This window comes from Dendrobates tinctorius, unplaced genomic scaffold (genome assembly GCF_039654945.1).
Source record: "Dendrobates tinctorius isolate UK_male_01 unplaced genomic scaffold, ASM3965494v1 ptg000155l, whole genome shotgun sequence".
Classification (NCBI taxonomy): domain Eukaryota; kingdom Metazoa; phylum Chordata; class Amphibia; order Anura; family Dendrobatidae; genus Dendrobates; species Dendrobates tinctorius.
In genome coordinates, this window is record NW_027361822.1 from 16489707 (window position 1) to 16508613 (window position 18907).

The following is an 18907-nucleotide window of genomic DNA, read 5'->3' on the forward strand; positions in this document are numbered from 1 at the left end:
TCTGAGTGATCCAGGGGAGGCATGGGAGTAGGTCATGTGGTCAAATGAGACCAAAATATAACTTTTTGGTATTAACTCTACTCGCCGTGTTTGGAGGAAGAAAAATGAGTACAATCTCAAGAACACCACTCCAGCCGTGAAGCATGGTGGGGGAAACATCATACTTTTGTGGTGCTTTTCTGCAAAGGGGACAGGATGACTGCACCGTATTGAAGGGATTATCGATGGGTCATGTATAGCGAGATTTTGGCCAGCAACCTCCTTTCCCTCAGTAAAAACATTGAAGATGAGTCGTTGCTAGCTCTTCCAGCATGACTGACCCAAAACACACAGCCAGGGCAACTAAGGAGTGGCTGTGTAGGAAATATTTCAAGTTCCTGGAGTGGCCTAGCTAGTCTCCAGACCTGAACCCAATAGAAAATCTTTGGATGGTGCTGAAACTCAATGTTGCCCAGTGACAGACCTGAAACCTGAAAGATCTGGAGATCTGTATGGAGGAGTGGGCCAAAATCCCTGTTGCAGTGTGTGCAAACTTGGTCAAGAACTACAGGAAACGTCTGACCTAAAATAGTTATTTTCCTCACTGTATATAATGTGCATGACAGCCTTTGGGATCAGCTGTATCATTGTATCAGGATTGAGAGACGAGGAATTCAATCAAGGTCTAAAATTTTTTTAATTGGACTGATGTAATATGTAAAATGGTCGTGGTCAGTTAAGCTGTTCCATGCAGGTTTTAGTGAATTCCTAAAACTTTGACACATGTCCGATTCACATGAAATCAACCATCTCTACTAACAATTTTTGAGGTAGCATTAAAACATTTGCCACATTAAGGAATGATGAACATGGATTCTCCCCCCATTTCAATATTGTAATTGTCAACAAGATTTGATACTCTAGGAAAACATTTCCCCCATTCTCAGCATGAAAATGACTTCTTTCCCATGTGACTTCTCTGATGTTAAGATAGAATTCATGAAGCATTTTAACCAAAAATTTTAAGTGTCAGAACGGTTTCTCCCTTGCGTGTGTTCTTTGATGTGAAACAAGACCCCACTTCTGCACAAAACATTTCCCACATGCTAAACATGAAAATGGCTTCTCACCTGTGTGAATTTTTTGATGATCACCAAGATTTGATTTCTGAGCAAAACATTTTCCACATTCAGTGCATGAAAATGGCTTCTCTCCCGTGTGAGTTTTCTGATGTTTAACAAGGTTTGTTTTCTCAGGAAACCGTTTTCCACATTCCAAACATGAAAACGGCTTCTCCCCTGTGTGACTTTTCTGATGCACAGTAAGATGTGATTTTTGGTTAAAACACTTCCCACATTCTGCACACAAGTATGGCTTCTCCCCAGTGTGTGTTCTCTGATGTATAACAAGACCCAACTTCAGTTTAAAACATTTCCCACATTCTGAACATGTAAATGGCTTCTCTCCTGTGTGAGTTTTTTGATGGTCAACAAGATATGTTTTTCGAGTAAAACATTTCCCACATTCTGAACATGTAAATGGCTTCTCTCCTTTGTGAGTTTTTTGATGGCAAACAAAATTCTTTTTCAATGAAAAAACTTTCCCACATTCTGAGCATGTAAATGGCTTTTCACCTGTGTGAGTTTTTTGATGATCAGCAAGATTGGATTTCCATGGAAAACCTTTCCCACATTCTGAGCATGTAAATGACCTGTCCCCTGTGTGAGTTTTTTGATGGTCAACAAGATTTGATTTCCAAGAAAAACATTTCCCACATTCTGAACATGTAAACGGCTTCTCACCTGTGTGAGTTTTTTGGTGCTCAACCAGATTTGATTTCCGAGCAAAATATTTCAAACATACTAAGCATGAAAATGGCTTCTCCGCGCTGTGACTTCTCTCATGTCTAAAGAGATTCGATTGACGATTAAAACATGCTCCACATTCTGAACATAAGAAAAGTTTCTCCCCAGTGTGACTCCTCTCTTGTGTTGTAGGGTGTGATTTCACGGTAAAGTATTTCTCGCATTCAGAAGACGAATATGGTTTCTCTCCAGTGTGAATTATTTGATTTATATCAACTTTTGAACCAGCTATTAAACAATTCCCACATTCTGACCTTGAAAATTCCTTTGCTTCTGTGTGACTTTTCTGATATTTATCAAGACTTGACATATCTATGTAACATTTTTCACATTTTAAACATGTAAATGATTTATCCCCTTTGTGAGACATTTTATCTTCGTCATCTCTTCGGTCATTTTTATTCTTCTTATCAATCTCTAGTGAATCAGAAGATGAGCCCTGTTGGACACAATCAGATGATAGATCTTCGCTGTCAAGGTCTAATGGTATATCTGGGATAATGGCATGATCTTCATATGCATCTTGTGTGATTTCATGAGCTTCGTCTTTAAAATCTGAAGATAGTATATGTACCTCTAAGGTCCTGATACAGTCTCCTGCCGAGAATAAAACTGAAAAATTTTATATAATGTAATCTTATTTTATGGATATTTTATAGTTTGTCTATATAAACAGTTCCATACAAATTGCAGGGCAAAATTCAGTAGAAGATAGAAAAGTCTGCCACAAACATAGCCTCATGCTAAAACACTAGGTAAAATCATGCAGACCTCCCAACTTTTGTAGAAGATAAACAGGGACAAACTATGCAGTATGGCTAAACCAGGGACAAACTATGCAACATGCCCTTAACCACACCCCTATAGTCACAATTATTTACCATTTCTCCCAACCCTGGCAGGAGATGACAGATGGGGTATGGTGAATGTGAGGGACATTCAGTAAACTGCCTGGGATAGTGGTGCATATACCCTGGGACTGTTTCTTTGTATCAAGAAGAGTTCTTACTTATGGATTTTTTCATTTATTCATAGTTGCAGCAGTGATCAGTTTTTCATTTTTACCTAAACTAAAGTATACGAGGTCTTCCTTTACTGTGAGATGAGCTGTAGTTTTGTCCAAGTGCCATTTTGCCAAAAAACATCTGTGGGGCTGTGTTCACATATACGTTTTTGGCTTTTTTTTTTGCATAATAATCTTCTGTGTTAAAGGCAGCATTCACATGTAGCATAAATACTGTTTTTTTTCTGCATTTTCCTGCACTAAACTACACAATAACAATCTTTGCTGCTTATTTAGTTTTTGCTCCATTTTTATAGGTTTATTTTCCACCATTAGTGATGCATTTTTGTTGTAGATTTGAAGCAGCATTTTGGTGCATTTTTTTCAGGCTGCCTATAGAAGCAATAAACCCACATATCTGCACTGCCTCACTGAATAACATTGGTCCGAGTGCAATCCTTTCTATTATCGGATTGCACTCATCTGAATTATACTGTACGCTCATGTGAACGAGCCCTTAGACGTACTGTGTGCATGAGTTTTAATGAAATCACATCCGCTTTGTTAAAGGGAATTTGTGATGTTGGATAATGCTATTAACCTGCAGCTATAGGGTTAATCTGCAGGTAAATAGCACTAAAAAGGTGCAAGGCCACCCTGCTGAAGGGTGCTATCAGTCATATAGGCATATCGAAACAGCTACAGTTACCACTTGAAGTACTGAAAAAAATCTTTTTTTTGGGCCTCTAGAATACAGGTACATAGGAATATACTGGTATATGGAGATGTATCTCTATATACATGCACACTCTGCCTGTAATGAAGAATACGAGTCACATTCAGATAGAGAAATGTAATCTACACCTGACATTGCAGTTTGTGGTTTATTGCTTAAGATGCACCCTGGTATGCAAAAGGTTGGATGTTTGAATCCCGGGAAAAATCAGACTTCAAGAAGAGTGAAGAAGAGATAATGAAATGAATGTAAATTTCTACAGTGCACAGACTGATGGCGGCCTCTCTCAGAGGTGGTAAAGTAGAAACTGACCAATCTTTGCAAAATTCTCTCCTCAGTAACACATGCAGTTAGCTGTGAAGACAAGACACATCACAGACACAGAGTGGAAATCAGGACAGTGCTGCTAGATTCAGGACAGTTGTGAGCTATGAGTCATGTTATACTATTATTGTATTTTTTGACTATTCGACGCACTTTTTACCCAGAAAAAAATCTTGCTAAAAAGTGTATGCATATTTTAGTTTGGAGGCAGTCCTTCCCGATCACTAAACTGCTCTCTCCTCCTGCCCAACACTGATTAGCCTGATTTGTGCAGAGCTGGAGAGAAAGCAACCAGGAACTTCACAGATGCTGTGTGTCCCAAGTACCCTAAGACACCTTTAAGGTTATGTTATTGGTCATGCCAGAAAAAAAAAAATTGAAACGATGGTTGTGTAAAGTGTAAATGTTTGTATGTTGAGGTAGTTGAGCTGACAGTGTTGTAGTTAAGGTGCGGGGGATTTTGATGTATGGAGTTGAGCTGAGTATGTGTTCTTCTTCTAAAAAGGTGGAGACAATGCCGAGTTGAATTTCCTGAGCCAAAAAGATTTAGATCCAGGGGAATGGAACCCTCACATCCAGTTAATATTCAGGATGTGTGGTCTAGTGGAAGTTGGTCTGTTTGCCAAACAATGAAATACCAAAGTTCCATTCTTCTTTTCTCTAAGTCCAAGAGATGCTTCACTGGGAGTGGATGCTCTACTTCACAAATGGACCCTCGCATATGTCTTTTCCCTCATCCCACTTCTGGAGATCTTTCAGAAGATAAGAGTAGGAAGTATGATATTTGGCCTACTAAAGATAGCTTTAACTTGGAGGAATCTTTCATTCTTCCAGAATCTTCTCCACCAAAGTCCCATTTTCTATTCAGATTTAGGGAAATTGTCTCTTGCAGTATGGTTCCTGAAAGACCACTTCTAAAAAGTGGAGGTTTGCAATACACAGTTATACTTGCACTCCAGTGAAGCAGAAAGAAAAGTACCAATTCCTTTTATAACAAGATTTGGAAGAAAATTTCTAACTAGAGTGGGTCTAAACCTCCCGATTCTTTTCGTCTTAACACCACAGAGATCTTGTATTCCTTCAGAATGGCATTGAAAAACGATTAAAACCTAATGTGCTAAAAGTTCAGATTTTAGCCTTGAGTTCACATTTTGAACAGGATCTAGCCAGTAATCATTGGATTAAAAGATTTGCTACAGCTGGCATTCATATATATCCTCAAACTCCTACCTTATTTCCTCAATTGAACTTGCATTTAATACTAAAAGGTCTCTCCTCATATCTCATTGAACCTCTATCTTCCATCACCATTGATTAACTGCCTTTCAGATTGCCATAACCACTGCCAGAAGAGAAGGGTAAATGCAGGCACTTTGTTCTAGAGATACGTATCTACAGATTTAGTGTCTAAAATCCCCAAACTATGCTCCTGAATTGGCATCCTTAGAAAAGTTTTGGAGATACAAAATGTGTTTCGCATGAGCTACTTCTGGGGGTCAGGAAGACAAAACTTTATGTCAATATCGCACAACACTGCCCAAGGTGGTTTTCAAAAATCCACATGTCAGAAGCAATCCTTTTACCTTCCTTCTGCCAAAAAACTAACCAACAAAAAGGAAGAAGAATTCTATTTGTTTTACCTCATCAGAACTATACTCAAAAAAGTAGTTACAAAGACCTGGAGGAAAGACCAACATACAGTGCCTTGCGAAAGTATTCGGCCCCCTGGAAATTTTCAACCTTTTCCCACATATCATGCTTCAAACATAAAGATGCCAAATGTAAATTTTTGGTGAAGAATCAACAACTGGGACACAATTGTGAAGTTGAATGAAATTTATTGGTTATTTTAAATTTTTGTTGAAATTCAAAAAATGAAAAGTGGGGCGTGCAATATTATTTGGCTTCTTTAACTTAATACTTTGTTGCGCCACCTTTTGCTGCGATTACAGCTGCAAGTTGCTTGGGGTATGTCTCTATCAGTTTTGTACATCGAGAGACTAAAATTCTTGCCCATTCTTCCTTGGCAAACAGCTCGAGCTCAGTGAGGTTGGATGGAGATCGTTTGTGAACAGCAGTTTTCAGCTCTTTCCACAGATTCTCGATTGGATTCAGGTCTGGACTTTGACTTGGCCATTCTAACACCTTGATACGTTTATTTGTGAACCATTCCATTGCAGATTTTATGTTTGGGATTATTGTCTTGTTGGAAGACAAATCTCCGTCCCAGTCTCAGGTCTTTTGCAGACTCCAACAGGTTTTCTTCAAGAATGGTCCTGTATTTGGCTCCATCCATCTTCCCATCAATTTTAACCACCTTCCCTGTACCTGCTGAAGAAAAGCAGGCCCAAACCATGATGCTGCCACCACCATGTTTGACAGTGGGGATGGTGTGTTCAGGGTGATGAGCTGTGTTGCCTTTACGCCAAACATATTGATTGGCAATGTTGCCAAAAAATTAAATTTTGGTTTCATCTGACCAGAGCTCCTTTTTCCACATGTTTAGTGTGTCTCCCAGGTGGATTGTTGCAAACTTTAAACCACACTTTTTATGGATATCTTTGCGACATGGCTTTCTTCTTGCCACTCTTCCATAAAGGCCAGATTTGTGCAGAGTATGACTGATTGTTGTCCTATGGACAGACTGTCCCACCTCAGCTGTAGATCTCTGCAGTTCATCCAGAGTGATCATGGGCCTCTTGGCTGCATATCTGATCAGTCTTCTCCTTGGTTGAGATGAAAGTTTAGAGGGACGGCCGGGTCTTGGTAGATTTGCAGTGGTATGATAGTCCTTCCATTTCAATAAGATCGCTTACACAGTGCTCCTTGGGATGTTTAAAGTTTTGGAAATCATTTTGTATCCAAATCCAGCTTTAAACTTCTCCACAACAGTATCACGCACCTGCCTGTTGTGTTCCTTGGTCTTCATGATGCTCTCTGTGCTTCAAACAGAACCCTGAGACTATCACAGAGCAGGAGCATTTATGCGGAGACTTGAATACACACAGGTAGATTATATTTATCATCATTAGTCATTTAGGACAACATTGGATCATTCAGAGATCCACAATGATCTTCTGGAGTAAGTTTGCTGCACTGAAAGTAAAGGGGCCGAATAATATTGCACGCCCCACTTTTCAGTTTTTGACTACAACAATTTAAAATAACCAATAAATTTCGTTCAACTTCACAATTGTGTCCCACTTGTTGTTGATTCTTCACCAAAAATTTACATTTGGTATCTTTATGTTTGAAGCATGATATGTGGGAAAAGGTTGAAAAGTTCCAGGGAGCCGAATACTTTCGCAAGGCTCTGTATCCTCATCCAATAGTTTGTTTCCTAAAAAGGAAGAACGGTTTCAAAAAGCACTCTATCCAAATGGATCAAAATGCCATCTATGTAACATGTGGTGTTGTCATGGAGAGTTCCTAGAAAACAAACTACTGGTAAGACTAATTCTATTATGCTTATTTTACAATCTGTAAAAATGTAATATTTTCATCCATATTTATTTAGAAATTTTGCAAATGGGTTCAATCTAAAGCTGCAAAACCTGAAAGACCAATGAGTTCATGACAAGTAATACAAAATGGTGGCAGCCAGTGACAGAATAATCCGTGACCTCTCTGCCTATAATGGTTACTACTCACCTGGGCGGTTATCTGTATGAATCTCCTCTTTACACCACTCATCACCTCTCACATATGTCTCTGTGGTATTAATATGGGTCAGATCTTCACCCTGAAACAAATATTGTAAAAGTTTCAGACAGGTGGAGAAGTCACCTCTATGATCAGCTCTAATCCTGCCATCTCCACCGTTCTCATTACACAAGTATAAAACATATAATACTGGTGGAGAAAACAAGACTGAGCACAAGATCTTCACAGTTATCTACACATCATAGGGGGGATCTCATGACACCTTCTCTCCATCTACCTGATGATCCTGAAGAACATTGGGATTTTCTTCTTTACAGTCCTGAGGAAGAAGAGGATGGGGACATCTCTCTGGTGTTGTCCTCTTACTGGATAGAACTGGAGGAAACACATACAGGGACTGAATTCATTCTTTACATACAGATAATTATAGGCCGTGTGTATTTAGTCCTGTCTATTACCTGGTGATGTGAGGGGCTGGGGAACTTCCATCATGACGTCCTTGTACAGATCTTTGTGTCCTTCTAAATACTCCCACTCCTCCATGGAGAAATAGACTGTAACATCCTGACACCTTATAGGAACCTGACACATACAATAATACCGTCATCCCCCCATCCCTTGATAGCATTACTGTATAATGTCCCAGCATTCCCAGCAGTGTCACCTCTCCAGTCAGCAACTCAATCATCTTGTAGGTGAGATCTAGGATTTTCTGGTCATTGATGTCCTCATGTCTCAGGGGGTGAGGTGTAGGCCCCATGATTGGGCTCAGGAATCTTCCCCATCCCTCAGACACAGGGTCCTGACAGCGCTCCCTAGAGGTCTTCATCACTACTGTGTAATCCTGGTTATGGAGAGACATATTAATAAATCTCACTACAGACATTTCCAGAGTCCTCACCACTCCAGTTCTCTCCATCTGTTATTCCCATAGATAAGAAAGATGTAATGTGACGTCATCAGAATCTCTCACCTCTCCAGTAAGCCGGAAGAGGATCTCTAGGGTGAGGTGTAATATCCTCTCCACCATCTTGTCCCTGTACCTATCCATCCTTGATGGGTCAATCATGAAAATTCTCTTATATAGAATATCTACACTGAGAGGAGCCGATATTGTTGGAATCTATATTAAAAGATGAAAAATATGTAATCATAAAAAATAAAATTTATGGAAAAAAGGGGGAACATATCAGGAGGTACAAAGCAGGTTCTCCATATTTAAAGTTGAAGCATGCCACACATTCACATGAAAGCTGCAGCTAATCACTGGCCACTGAGGTGTTACTAATACGTATGGCAAATGATTACAGGGATAGCAACCACCAACGCTATACTTCACATACAATGATCACGCATGCAAGAGCAAATAACTACAAGGGAACAGTACTACTATATTGTGATAATAACAAATTGTTGTAGGACGTACAAGGCCAATACAAAAACCTCTGTGGGAACATATCAGGAGGTTTACCAAGTCGCCCTTTATCAAAACATTTTATAGAAACACACATAGGTACAATTCAAGGGACATCAGTTTTTGGGCTAGAGGAAGTTCCCATAAGTTGTAAGAAGGGTGACTATATAATAAAATGTCTAGAACTGTATCCAAATGGATTTTTTAATTTAGATTCTTTAACTCCAAAGGGTTTACCCTGAAAGAGACAATGATTTGTATCCCGAGTGTATCTCTAAGGAACATGATCAGTATAGAGCAGGGTTCCCCAACTCCAGTCCTCAAGGCCCACCAACAGGTCATGTTTTCAGGATTTCCTTTGTATTGCTCAGGTGATAATTGCTTCACCTGTACAATACAAGGGAAATCCTGAAAACATGACCTGTTGGTGGGCCTTGAGGACTGGAGTTGGGGAACCCTGGTATAAAGAATATATCACATAGGGAATCATGTGCATGATTGATATTTGTAGATTTTGTATTGTTGAGAATTCTAGTGGAGAAATAAAAAAATATTCAGAATTGAGAGTCTTCAGTGGTTGATACCTTTTAATGGCTAACTGAAAAGATGGTAACACATTGCAAGCATTCGAGACTACTCAGGTCTCTTCATCAGGCATTGACTAATACAAAATCTGAAGAGGCACATTTTTATGCACAATACAGCACAGAAAAAATGCAATAGATGAGACAACCACTGAGGACTCTCAATTCTGAATATTTTTCTATCTACTGGCTAACACGGTACAAAGATATATATATATCTTTCCTGTATCATAGTGGAGAAATAATGAGGCATCCACTTTTGTGTGTGTGGGGGGGGCACTTGCAATACACATACAGTCATGAGAATAACTAAGTACATCCTCTTGAAAGACTATGGTTTTACTTGTCAAGACAATAAAAACATCTGGTCCTTAGAAGGGTCCTCTCTCCTATATAGTGTAAGATCTTATGGTCAGCAGGGTCCTCTCTCTCCTATATAGTGAAAGCGCTTATGGTCAGTATAATTTTCTGTCCTGTAGAGTGTAAGTTCTTATGGTCATCAGTGTCCTCTCTCTCTTGTAGAGTGTAAGCTTTTATGGTCTGCGGGGTCCTCTCTCTTTCTTTCCTATAGAGTGTGAAATCTTATGGTCAGCAGGGTCATCTGTCCTGTAGAGTGGAAGCTCTTATGGTCAACGGTGTTCCCTCTGTCTCCTATATAATGTAAAATCTTATGGTCATCAGCGTCCTCTCTATCCTATATAGTTTAAGCTGTTTTGGTCAGCAGGATCCTCTCTCTCCTGTGGAGTGTAAGCTCTTATGGTCAGCAGGGTCTGTGCTCTCTCCTGTGGAGTGTAAGCTCTTATGGTCAGCACAGTACTCTCCTATATAGTGTAAGCTCTTATGGTCAGCACGGTACTCTCCTATATAGTGTAAGCTCTTATGGTCAGCAGGGTCATCTCTCCTGTAGAGTGGAAGCTCTTATGGTAACAAAAATTCTTAAATATAATTCTGGATTAATTATTCAACGGCTCATATACAAAAAAATTAATCCTTAAAAGATACTTTATTAACCAATCATTAAAAAGTTTTCAAAACTTCAAAAAACAGGCAAACAAAAATAGGCTTATTGCTGATTTTCAAAATCCAGCCACAAACACTAGAGAGTCGTTCCAATGTCAGGTAGAGGGTCACAAACCTATTTGTCCCTATAGGGCCCTATATCTCTCTCCGACCTGACAGCGGTGGTTGGCACCCTCTTGATACGCAAATGGCGCCCCCGCTCCTCGGCGGCTCTCCCTAATCACCCTGTTGACTCCTATCTAAATGGGCTGGATTTTGAAAATCAGCAATAAGCCTATTTTTGTTTGCCTGTTTTTTGAAGTTTTGAAAACTTTTTAATGATTGGTTAATAAAGTATCTTTTAAGGATTGATTTTTTTGTATATGAGCCGTGGAAGCTCTTATGGTCAGCGCAGTACTCTCCTATATAGTGTAAGCTGTTATGATCAGCAGGGTCATCTCTCCTGTAGAGTGTAAGCTCTTATGGTCAGCAGGGTCCTCTCTCTCCTGTAGAGTATAAGCTCTTATGGTCAGCAGGGTCCTCTCTCTCCTGTAGAGTATAAGCTCTTATGGTCAGCAGGGTCCTCTCTCTCCTACATAGTGTAAGCTGTTATAGTCAGCAGGGTCATCTCTCCTGTAGAGTGTAAGCTCTTATGGTCAGCAGGGTCATCTCTCCTGTAGAATGGAAGCTCTTATGGTCAGCGCAGTACTCTCCTATATAGTGTAAGCTCTTATGGTCAGCAGGGTCCTCTCTCTCCTGTAGAGTATAAGCTCTTATGGTCAGCAGGGTCCTCTCTCTCCTGTAGAGTATAAGCTCTTATGGTCAGCAGGGTCCTCTCTCCCCTGTAGAGTGTAAGCTGTTATGATCAGCAGGGTCATCTCTCCTGTAGAGTGGAAGCTCTTATGGTCAGCAGGGTCATCTCTCCTGTAGAGTGGAAGCTCTTATGGTCAGCAGGGTCATCTCTCCTGTAGAGTGGAAGCTCTTATGGTCAGCAGAGTCCTCTCTCTCCTGTAGAGTGGAAGCTCTTATGGTCAGCAGGGTCCTCTCTCTCCTGTAGAGTGTAAGCTGTTATGATCAGCAGGGTCATCTCTCCTGTAGAGTGGAAGCTCTTATGGTCAGCAGGGTCCTCTCTCTCCTGTAGAGTATAAGCTCTTATGGTCAGCAGGGTCCTCTCTCTCCTGTAGAGTATAAGCTCTTATGGTCAGCAGGGTCCTCTCTCTACTATATAGTGTAAGCTGTTATAGTCAGCAGGGTCATCTCTCCTGTAGAGTGTAAGCTCTTATGGTCAGCAGGGTCATCTCTCCTGTAGAATGGAAGCTCTTATGGTCAGCGCAGTACTCTCCTATATAGTGTAAGCTCTTATGGTCAGCAGGGTCCTCTCTCTCCTATATAGTGTAAGCTGTTATGATCAGCAGGGTCATCTCTCCTGTAGAGTGTAAGCTGTTATGGCCAGCAGGGTCATCTCTCCTGTAGAGTGTAAGCTCTTATGGTCAGCACGGGTCCTCTCTCTCCTATATAGTGTAAGCTGTTATAGTCAGCAGGGTCATTTCTCCTGTAGAGTGGAAGCTCTTATGGTCAGCAGGGTCCTCTCTCTCCTGTAGAGTGTAAGCTGTTATGATCAGCAGGGTCCTCTCTCTCCTGTAGAGTGTAAGCTGTTATGATCAGCAGGGTCATCTCTCCTGTAGAGTGGAAGCTCTTATGGTCAGCAGGGTCCTCTCTCTCCTATATAGTGCAAGCTGTTATGATCAGCAGGGTCATCTCTCATGTAGAGTGGAAGCTCTTATGGTCAGCAGGGTCCTCTCTCTCCTGTAGAGTATAAGCTCTTATGGTCAGCAGGGTCCTCTCTCTCCTGTAGAGTATAAGCTCTTATGGTCAGCAGGGTCCTCTCTCTCCTATATAGTGTAAGCTGTTATAGTCAGCAGGGTCATCTCTCCTGTAGAGTGTAAGCTCTTATGGTCAGCAGGGTCATCTCTCCTGTAGAATGGAAGCTCTTATGGTCAGCGCAGTACTCTCCTATATAGTGTAAGCTCTTATGGTCAGCAGGGTCCTCTCTCTCCTGTAGAGTATAAGCTCTTATGGTCAGCAGGGTCCTCTCTCTCCTGTAGAGTATAAGCTCTTATGGTCAGCAGGGTCCTCTCTCCCCTGTAGAGTGTAAGCTGTTATGATCAGCAGGGTCATCTCTCCTGTAGAGTGGAAGCTCTTATGGTCAGCAGGGTCATCTCTCCTGTAGAGTGGAAGCTCTTATGGTCAGCAGGGTCATCTCTCCTGTAGAGTGGAAGCTCTTATGGTCAGCAGAGTCCTCTCTCTCCTGTAGAGTGGAAGCTCTTATGGTCAGCAGGGTCCTCTCTCTCCTGTAGAGTGTAAGCTGTTATGATCAGCAGGGTCATCTCTCCTGTAGAGTGGAAGCTCTTATGGTCAGCAGGGTCCTCTCTCTCCTGTAGAGTATAAGCTCTTATGGTCAGCAGGGTCCTCTCTCTCCTGTAGAGTATAAGCTCTTATGGTCAGCAGGGTCCTCTCTCTACTATATAGTGTAAGCTGTTATAGTCAGCAGGGTCATCTCTCCTGTAGAGTGTAAGCTCTTATGGTCAGCAGGGTCATCTCTCCTGTAGAATGGAAGCTCTTATGGTCAGCGCAGTACTCTCCTATATAGTGTAAGCTCTTATGGTCAGCAGGGTCCTCTCTCTCCTATATAGTGTAAGCTGTTATGATCAGCAGGGTCATCTCTCCTGTAGAGTGTAAGCTGTTATGGCCAGCAGGGTCATCTCTCCTGTAGAGTGTAAGCTCTTATGGTCAGCACGGGTCCTCTCTCTCCTATATAGTGTAAGCTGTTATAGTCAGCAGGGTCATTTCTCCTGTAGAGTGGAAGCTCTTATGGTCAGCAGGGTCCTCTCTCTCCTGTAGAGTGTAAGCTGTTATGATCAGCAGGGTCCTCTCTCTCCTGTAGAGTGTAAGCTGTTATGATCAGCAGGGTCATCTCTCCTGTAGAGTGGAAGCTCTTATGGTCAGCAGGGTCCTCTCTCTCCTATATAGTGCAAGCTGTTATGATCAGCAGGGTCATCTCTCATGTAGAGTGGAAGCTCTTATGGTCAGCAGGGTCCTCTCTCTCCTATATAGTGTAATCTGTTATAGTCTGCAGGGTCATCTCTCCTGTAGAGTGTAAGCTCTTATGATCAGCAGGGTCATCTCTCCTGTAGAGTGGAAGCTCTTATGGTCAGCAGGGTCCTCTCTCTCCTGTAGAGTGTAAGCTGTTATGATCAGCAGGGTCATCTCTCCTGTAGAGTGGAAGCTCTTATGGTCAGCAGGGTCCTCTCTCCCCTGTAGAGTGTAAGCTGTTATAGTCAGCAGGGTCATCTCTCCTGTAGAGTGGAAGCTCTTATGGTCAGCAGGGTCATCTCTCCTGTAGAGTGGAAGCTCTTATGGTCAGCAGAGTCCTCTCTCTCCTGTAGAGTGGAAGCTCTTATGGTCATCAGGGTCCTCTCCTGTAGAGTGTAAGCTGTTATGATCAGCAGGGTCATCTCTCCTGTAGAGTGGAAGCTCTTATGGTCAGCAGGGTCCTCTCTCTCCTGTAGAGTGTAAGCTGTTATGATCAGCAGGGTCATCTCTCCTGTAGAGTGGAAGCTCTTATGGTCAGCGGGATTCAATTAGTCAGCAGACTCCATATTGTAATTATTAACCTGGGACATTGTATTTTGTTTTGCAGATTATAATAAATTCTGATGAAAACTTTTATTTTCTGGATGATTTTTTTTTTCTTACGCTCGTACGAGCTTAGCCTAAGTGTAAGTGGTGGGCTCTCATTCATAAAGAGGTGACGAGTGGTGCTGGAATGACTTAAGGATCCCCACTCCACTCCACATAACCCGCTTAAAGAATGGAGGCCCACCACACTCACATTAATGCCTATACACACATACACTCTATATGAGTATGTACACACATGTTCAAGCTCACATACACAAGCAATATGCACATGTTACATACAAAAATTGAATGCAGTGAAAATGGGGTCTACTCAGTATACCTAAAGTCTCCAGGTGCCCCCCCTCATCACACACTACCACCATGTGTGGCTCCACAGCAGTGAAGACAGAAACTTCCTATGAGAGGAAGCAAAGGACTCCGGGAATGGAGGGGTTACTGCCCCCTGCCCCCCGTAATGGAGGGGTTACTGCCCCCTGTGCAGCCCAGTAATGGAGAATCTCCAGCACCTACCTCCACCTGCAGGGGGCGCTATCTCCGGGAATGGAGGGGTTACTGCCCCCTGTGCAGCCCAGTAATGGAGAATCTCCAGTACCTACCTCCACCTGCAGGGGGCGCTATCTCCGGGAATGGAGGGGTTACTGCCCCCTGTGCAGCCCAGTAATGGAGAATCTCCAGCACCTACCTCCACCTGCAGGGGGCGCTATCTCCGGGAATGGAGGGGTTACTGCCCCCTGTGCAGCCCAGTAACGGGGAATCTCCAGCACCTACCTCCACCTGCAGAGGGCGCCATCTCCGGGAATGGAGGGGTTACTGCCCCCTGTGCAGCCCAGTAATGGGGAATCTCCAGCACCTACCTCCACCTGCAGGGGGCGCTATCTCCGGGAATGGAGGGGTTACTGCCCCCTGTGCAGCCCAGTAATGGGGAATCTCCAGCACCTACCTCCACCTGCAGGAGGCGCTATCTCCGGGAATGGAGGGGTTACTGCCCCCTGTGCAGCCCAGTAACGAGGAGTCTCCAGCACCTACCTCCACCTGCAGGGGGCGCTATCTCCGGGAATGGAGGGGTTACTGCCCCCTGTGCAGCCCAGTAATGGGGAATCCCCAGCACCTACCACCACCTGCAGGGGGCGCTATCTCCGGGAATGGAGGGGTTACTGCCCCCTGTGCAGCCCAGTAATGGGGAATCTCCAGCACCTACCTCCACCTGCAGAGCCGCACACCACATATATGGCTGTTCTGTGCGCACAGGACCTGGGATGAGGTCACAGGAGGGGAGGAGTCAGGGGTCACATGATCAGGGGTCACATGATCAGGGGCTGCAGTGTGCAGAAACACACTATTTGCACAAGGAAAATGGAGATCTTATTAAGGACCCTAGCGTAAAAGCGCTGGTGGTTACATTAGTTACAGAAACAAATTTGCAACTCATATATACAGTATATACACTGTCGGACTGGGGTGCCAAGCGCCCACCTGTAACCAACTCCAGGGCCCCTCTTTTCAGCTACATGCAAATGTGACATTATCTTCAATTACAAATTGATATAACAATGACCGGGGTAGATTGTTATATGAATAAGATGCTGCCATTGTCTGTACATTATGATTCAAGTATATTGTACCAAGCACTACTTATATAAGAGGGTAGTGGCCCACTCCTGCAAAGGGGCCCACCAGAGGATTCTCTGGTTCTCCTGTGAGCCAGTCCAAGCCTATATATATATATACTAGCTGAAGAGCCCGGCGTTGCCCGGGCATAGTAACCAACTGTGATTAGTTATAACAAATTATAATGATTATATTGCACATAAAAACCGTGCATCTAATCCTATCCTGTGTGATACTGACTGCTGAGCCGTGTATGTGGCGCCCCTGAGGCTTCAGTCGCCACAGAGGTACTGCACCTTCTCCTAAGGTGTAGTGCCCCACCATCCATGTAAGGTGGGAACTCCTGACCACGCTCCACACCTGCATTCCACACACAGGATAGTTCAGTGGGGCCACCTAACAGCTTCAGGCTGGGGGTTAGCAGAGCACCCCTCGTGGAACCCTGCTTCGTAACACGAGATGTGCTGGGAGGCGGGTGGAGTGAGATGATATAAAAGAGTGGGAAGAGTGAAAGTTAGTGTTTAGTTGGTTAGAGGAGAGAGAGGAGAGAAGATGGGTGTCTGAGGGACATGCTGCAGCAGGTCCCAGTGATCTGGGCTGCTGGCACGAGAAAGACCAGAGAAAGAGACTGATAAGATTGATAACCTAACTTTCCATAAGAGAGATAGAACAGATCGGAACGAAGGAGAATAGAAGGATGGTGGGAAGCTGGTTGAAGAAAGATAGAGCACCCTTCCAGTCCAGAGAGCGCAAAGGCCGGGGCCCGGTCCCCGAGGTTGATTGGATCTTTATGTCCAGCAACAGACACTGGAGGAGTAGTGAGCCGCTAACGCCTTGCTCCCATCATAGACTTGGGACACAACAGCAACTGAATAGAGAGCCGGGACGCAGAGTGGAGTCCCCGAAGCAGGCTACAGCTGTCTGTCATACAAGTAAAGAATAGGAACACCTAGAGAGAGGCATTCCAGGGTAACTAAGTACTGGAGTGCTTCGCACCTAAAGGCGCATTGGAGGAGTCGTTCAGTGAAGTTACATATTGGCGGAGTGTGGAAGGGAGAATCCTATCCTGCCTGGAGGTTGGCTGGAGCCCTGGCCTGGAGAACACGGTACGGAGGCAGGCAGTTGTGTGAACTGCAAACAGTGAATAAAGCTTTGGAACCGCATACTCGGGTGTCCTCCAGTTATTCCAGCACCACTACACCTGGGTACCAGCCTCCATACCATTCTGCACCTCTCCTCATCCAAAGCCCCTACACTGCCCTGGGACAACAGCTCCACCTGTGGGGAGCTATACCATCTCTGCTGCACCACACCATCAGTCCCAGAGGATCTGTATGCAGCGTTGGCTCAACACCTTACTTGCCAAACACCACGGGTGGCATCACGAACTATTCTAATAAACTTTAACACCATTAACAACATCAACGCCATTGATATTGGGCGCCCAGGGCCACGGACCGGGTCGCCGCTGCTGTGACACATTCCCGCCTGACACCGGCCCGGTACCGAGTACTCCGCTGCCCTGGGTGTGCGAGGGTGACCCATGTACCTAATCCTATCCTGTGTGATACTGACTGCTGAGCCGTGTATCTAATCCTCTCCTGTGTGATACTGACTGCTGAGCCGTGTATCTAATCCTATCCTGTGTGATAATGACTGCTGCGCTGTGTATCTAACCCTATCCTGTGTGATACTGACTGCTGAGCTCTGCATCTAATCCTATCCTGTGTGATACTGACTGCTGAGCCGTGTGTCTAATCCTATCCTGTGTGATAATGACTGCTGAGCTGTGTATCTAACCCTATCCTGTGTGATACTGACTGCTGAGCTGTGCATCTAATCCGATCCTGTGTGATACTGACTACTGAGCTGTGTATCTAATCCTCTCCTGTGTGATACTGACTGCTGAGCCATGTATCTAATCCTATTCTGTGTGATACTGACTGCTGAGCTATGTATCTAATACTATTCTGTGTGATATTGTGTGTTGAGCAGTGTATCTAATCCTATTCTGTGTGATACTGACTGCTGAGCTGTGTATCTAATCCTATCCTGTGTGATACTGACTGCTGAGCTGTGTATCTAATCCTATCCTGTGTGATACTGACTACTGAGCTGTGTATCTAATCCTATCCTGTGTGATACAGACTGCTGAGCTGTGCATCTAATCCTATCCTGTGTGATACTGACTGCTGAGCCATGTGTCTAATCCTCTCCTGTGTGATACTGCTGAGCTGTGTATCTAATCCTATCCTGTGTGATACTGACTGCTGAGCCATGTATATAATCCTATCCTGTGTGATACTGACTGCTGAGCTGTGTATCTAATCCTATCCTGTGTGATACTGACTGCTGAGCCGTGTATCTAATCCTATCCTGTGTGATACTGTCTGCTGAGCTGTGTATCTAATCCTATCCTGTGTGATACTGCCTGCTGAGCTGTGTATCTAATCCTATCCTGTGTGATACTGCCTGCTGAGCCATGTGTCTAATCCTCTCCTGTGTGATACTGACTGCTGAGCTGTGTATCTAATCCTCTCCTGTGTGATACTGACTGCTGAGCCGTGTATCTAATCCTATCCTGTGTGATACTGGCCTCCCCGTGCAGTCTGTGTCAGAGGGTGGTCTGTGTTGGCACGGTAATGAAATGTGTTATTTCCAGCTTTACAGAAGGACGACAACACCATAGAAATGATAAGAATAATAGGCCTCAGTTACCACAACTGTCTACAAAGAAAACTGTTGCTGATAGCAACCAATCACAGCTCATTTTTCATCTTTTAAACAGCTCTGGGACAGCGTGGCGAGTTTTGAGTGGCGACTTTTGTGTGGCGAGGTTGGTGTATGTGTGGTGAAATGTGTAAAGTCTGTCTTGCATGAAGACAATTTTTCTAATTACTGAGGTAGGCAATGAGAGGTGAGAGGTGACGGGGGAGGAGAGACAATTATGAGGCAAGCACAGGCATTCTACTACAAGTTCCCTATGAATGACAATGACACTTTTGTCAGGGGCTACTCTGCAATATGCGG

The 18907-nt window shown here is 43.6% G+C and overlaps 1 protein-coding gene across 6 annotated transcripts in view; it reads right to left on the reverse strand.

Annotated features, from left to right (window-relative positions):
* Positions 1-657: 657 nt before the first annotated feature.
* LOC141051042 (uncharacterized) overlaps positions 658-18907 on the reverse strand; it is a 181085-nt gene continuing 162835 nt past the window's right edge. Inside the window, exons 1-7 of one of the 6 annotated variants that reach the window (XM_073547852.1) lie at positions 15468-15573; positions 8544-8693; positions 8235-8414; positions 8029-8152; positions 7848-7945; positions 7559-7649; positions 658-2456 (exon numbers count right to left, since the gene is read on the reverse strand). In XM_073547852.1, coding sequence (XP_073403953.1) covers positions 1009-2456; positions 7559-7649; positions 7848-7945; positions 8029-8152; positions 8235-8414; positions 8544-8693; positions 15468-15494 — 2118 coding nt within the window. In that variant the 5' untranslated portion in view covers positions 15495-15573 and the 3' untranslated portion in view covers positions 658-1008. The other 5 variants (XM_073547854.1, XM_073547855.1, XM_073547856.1 and 2 more) reach the window with 5 other exon arrangements.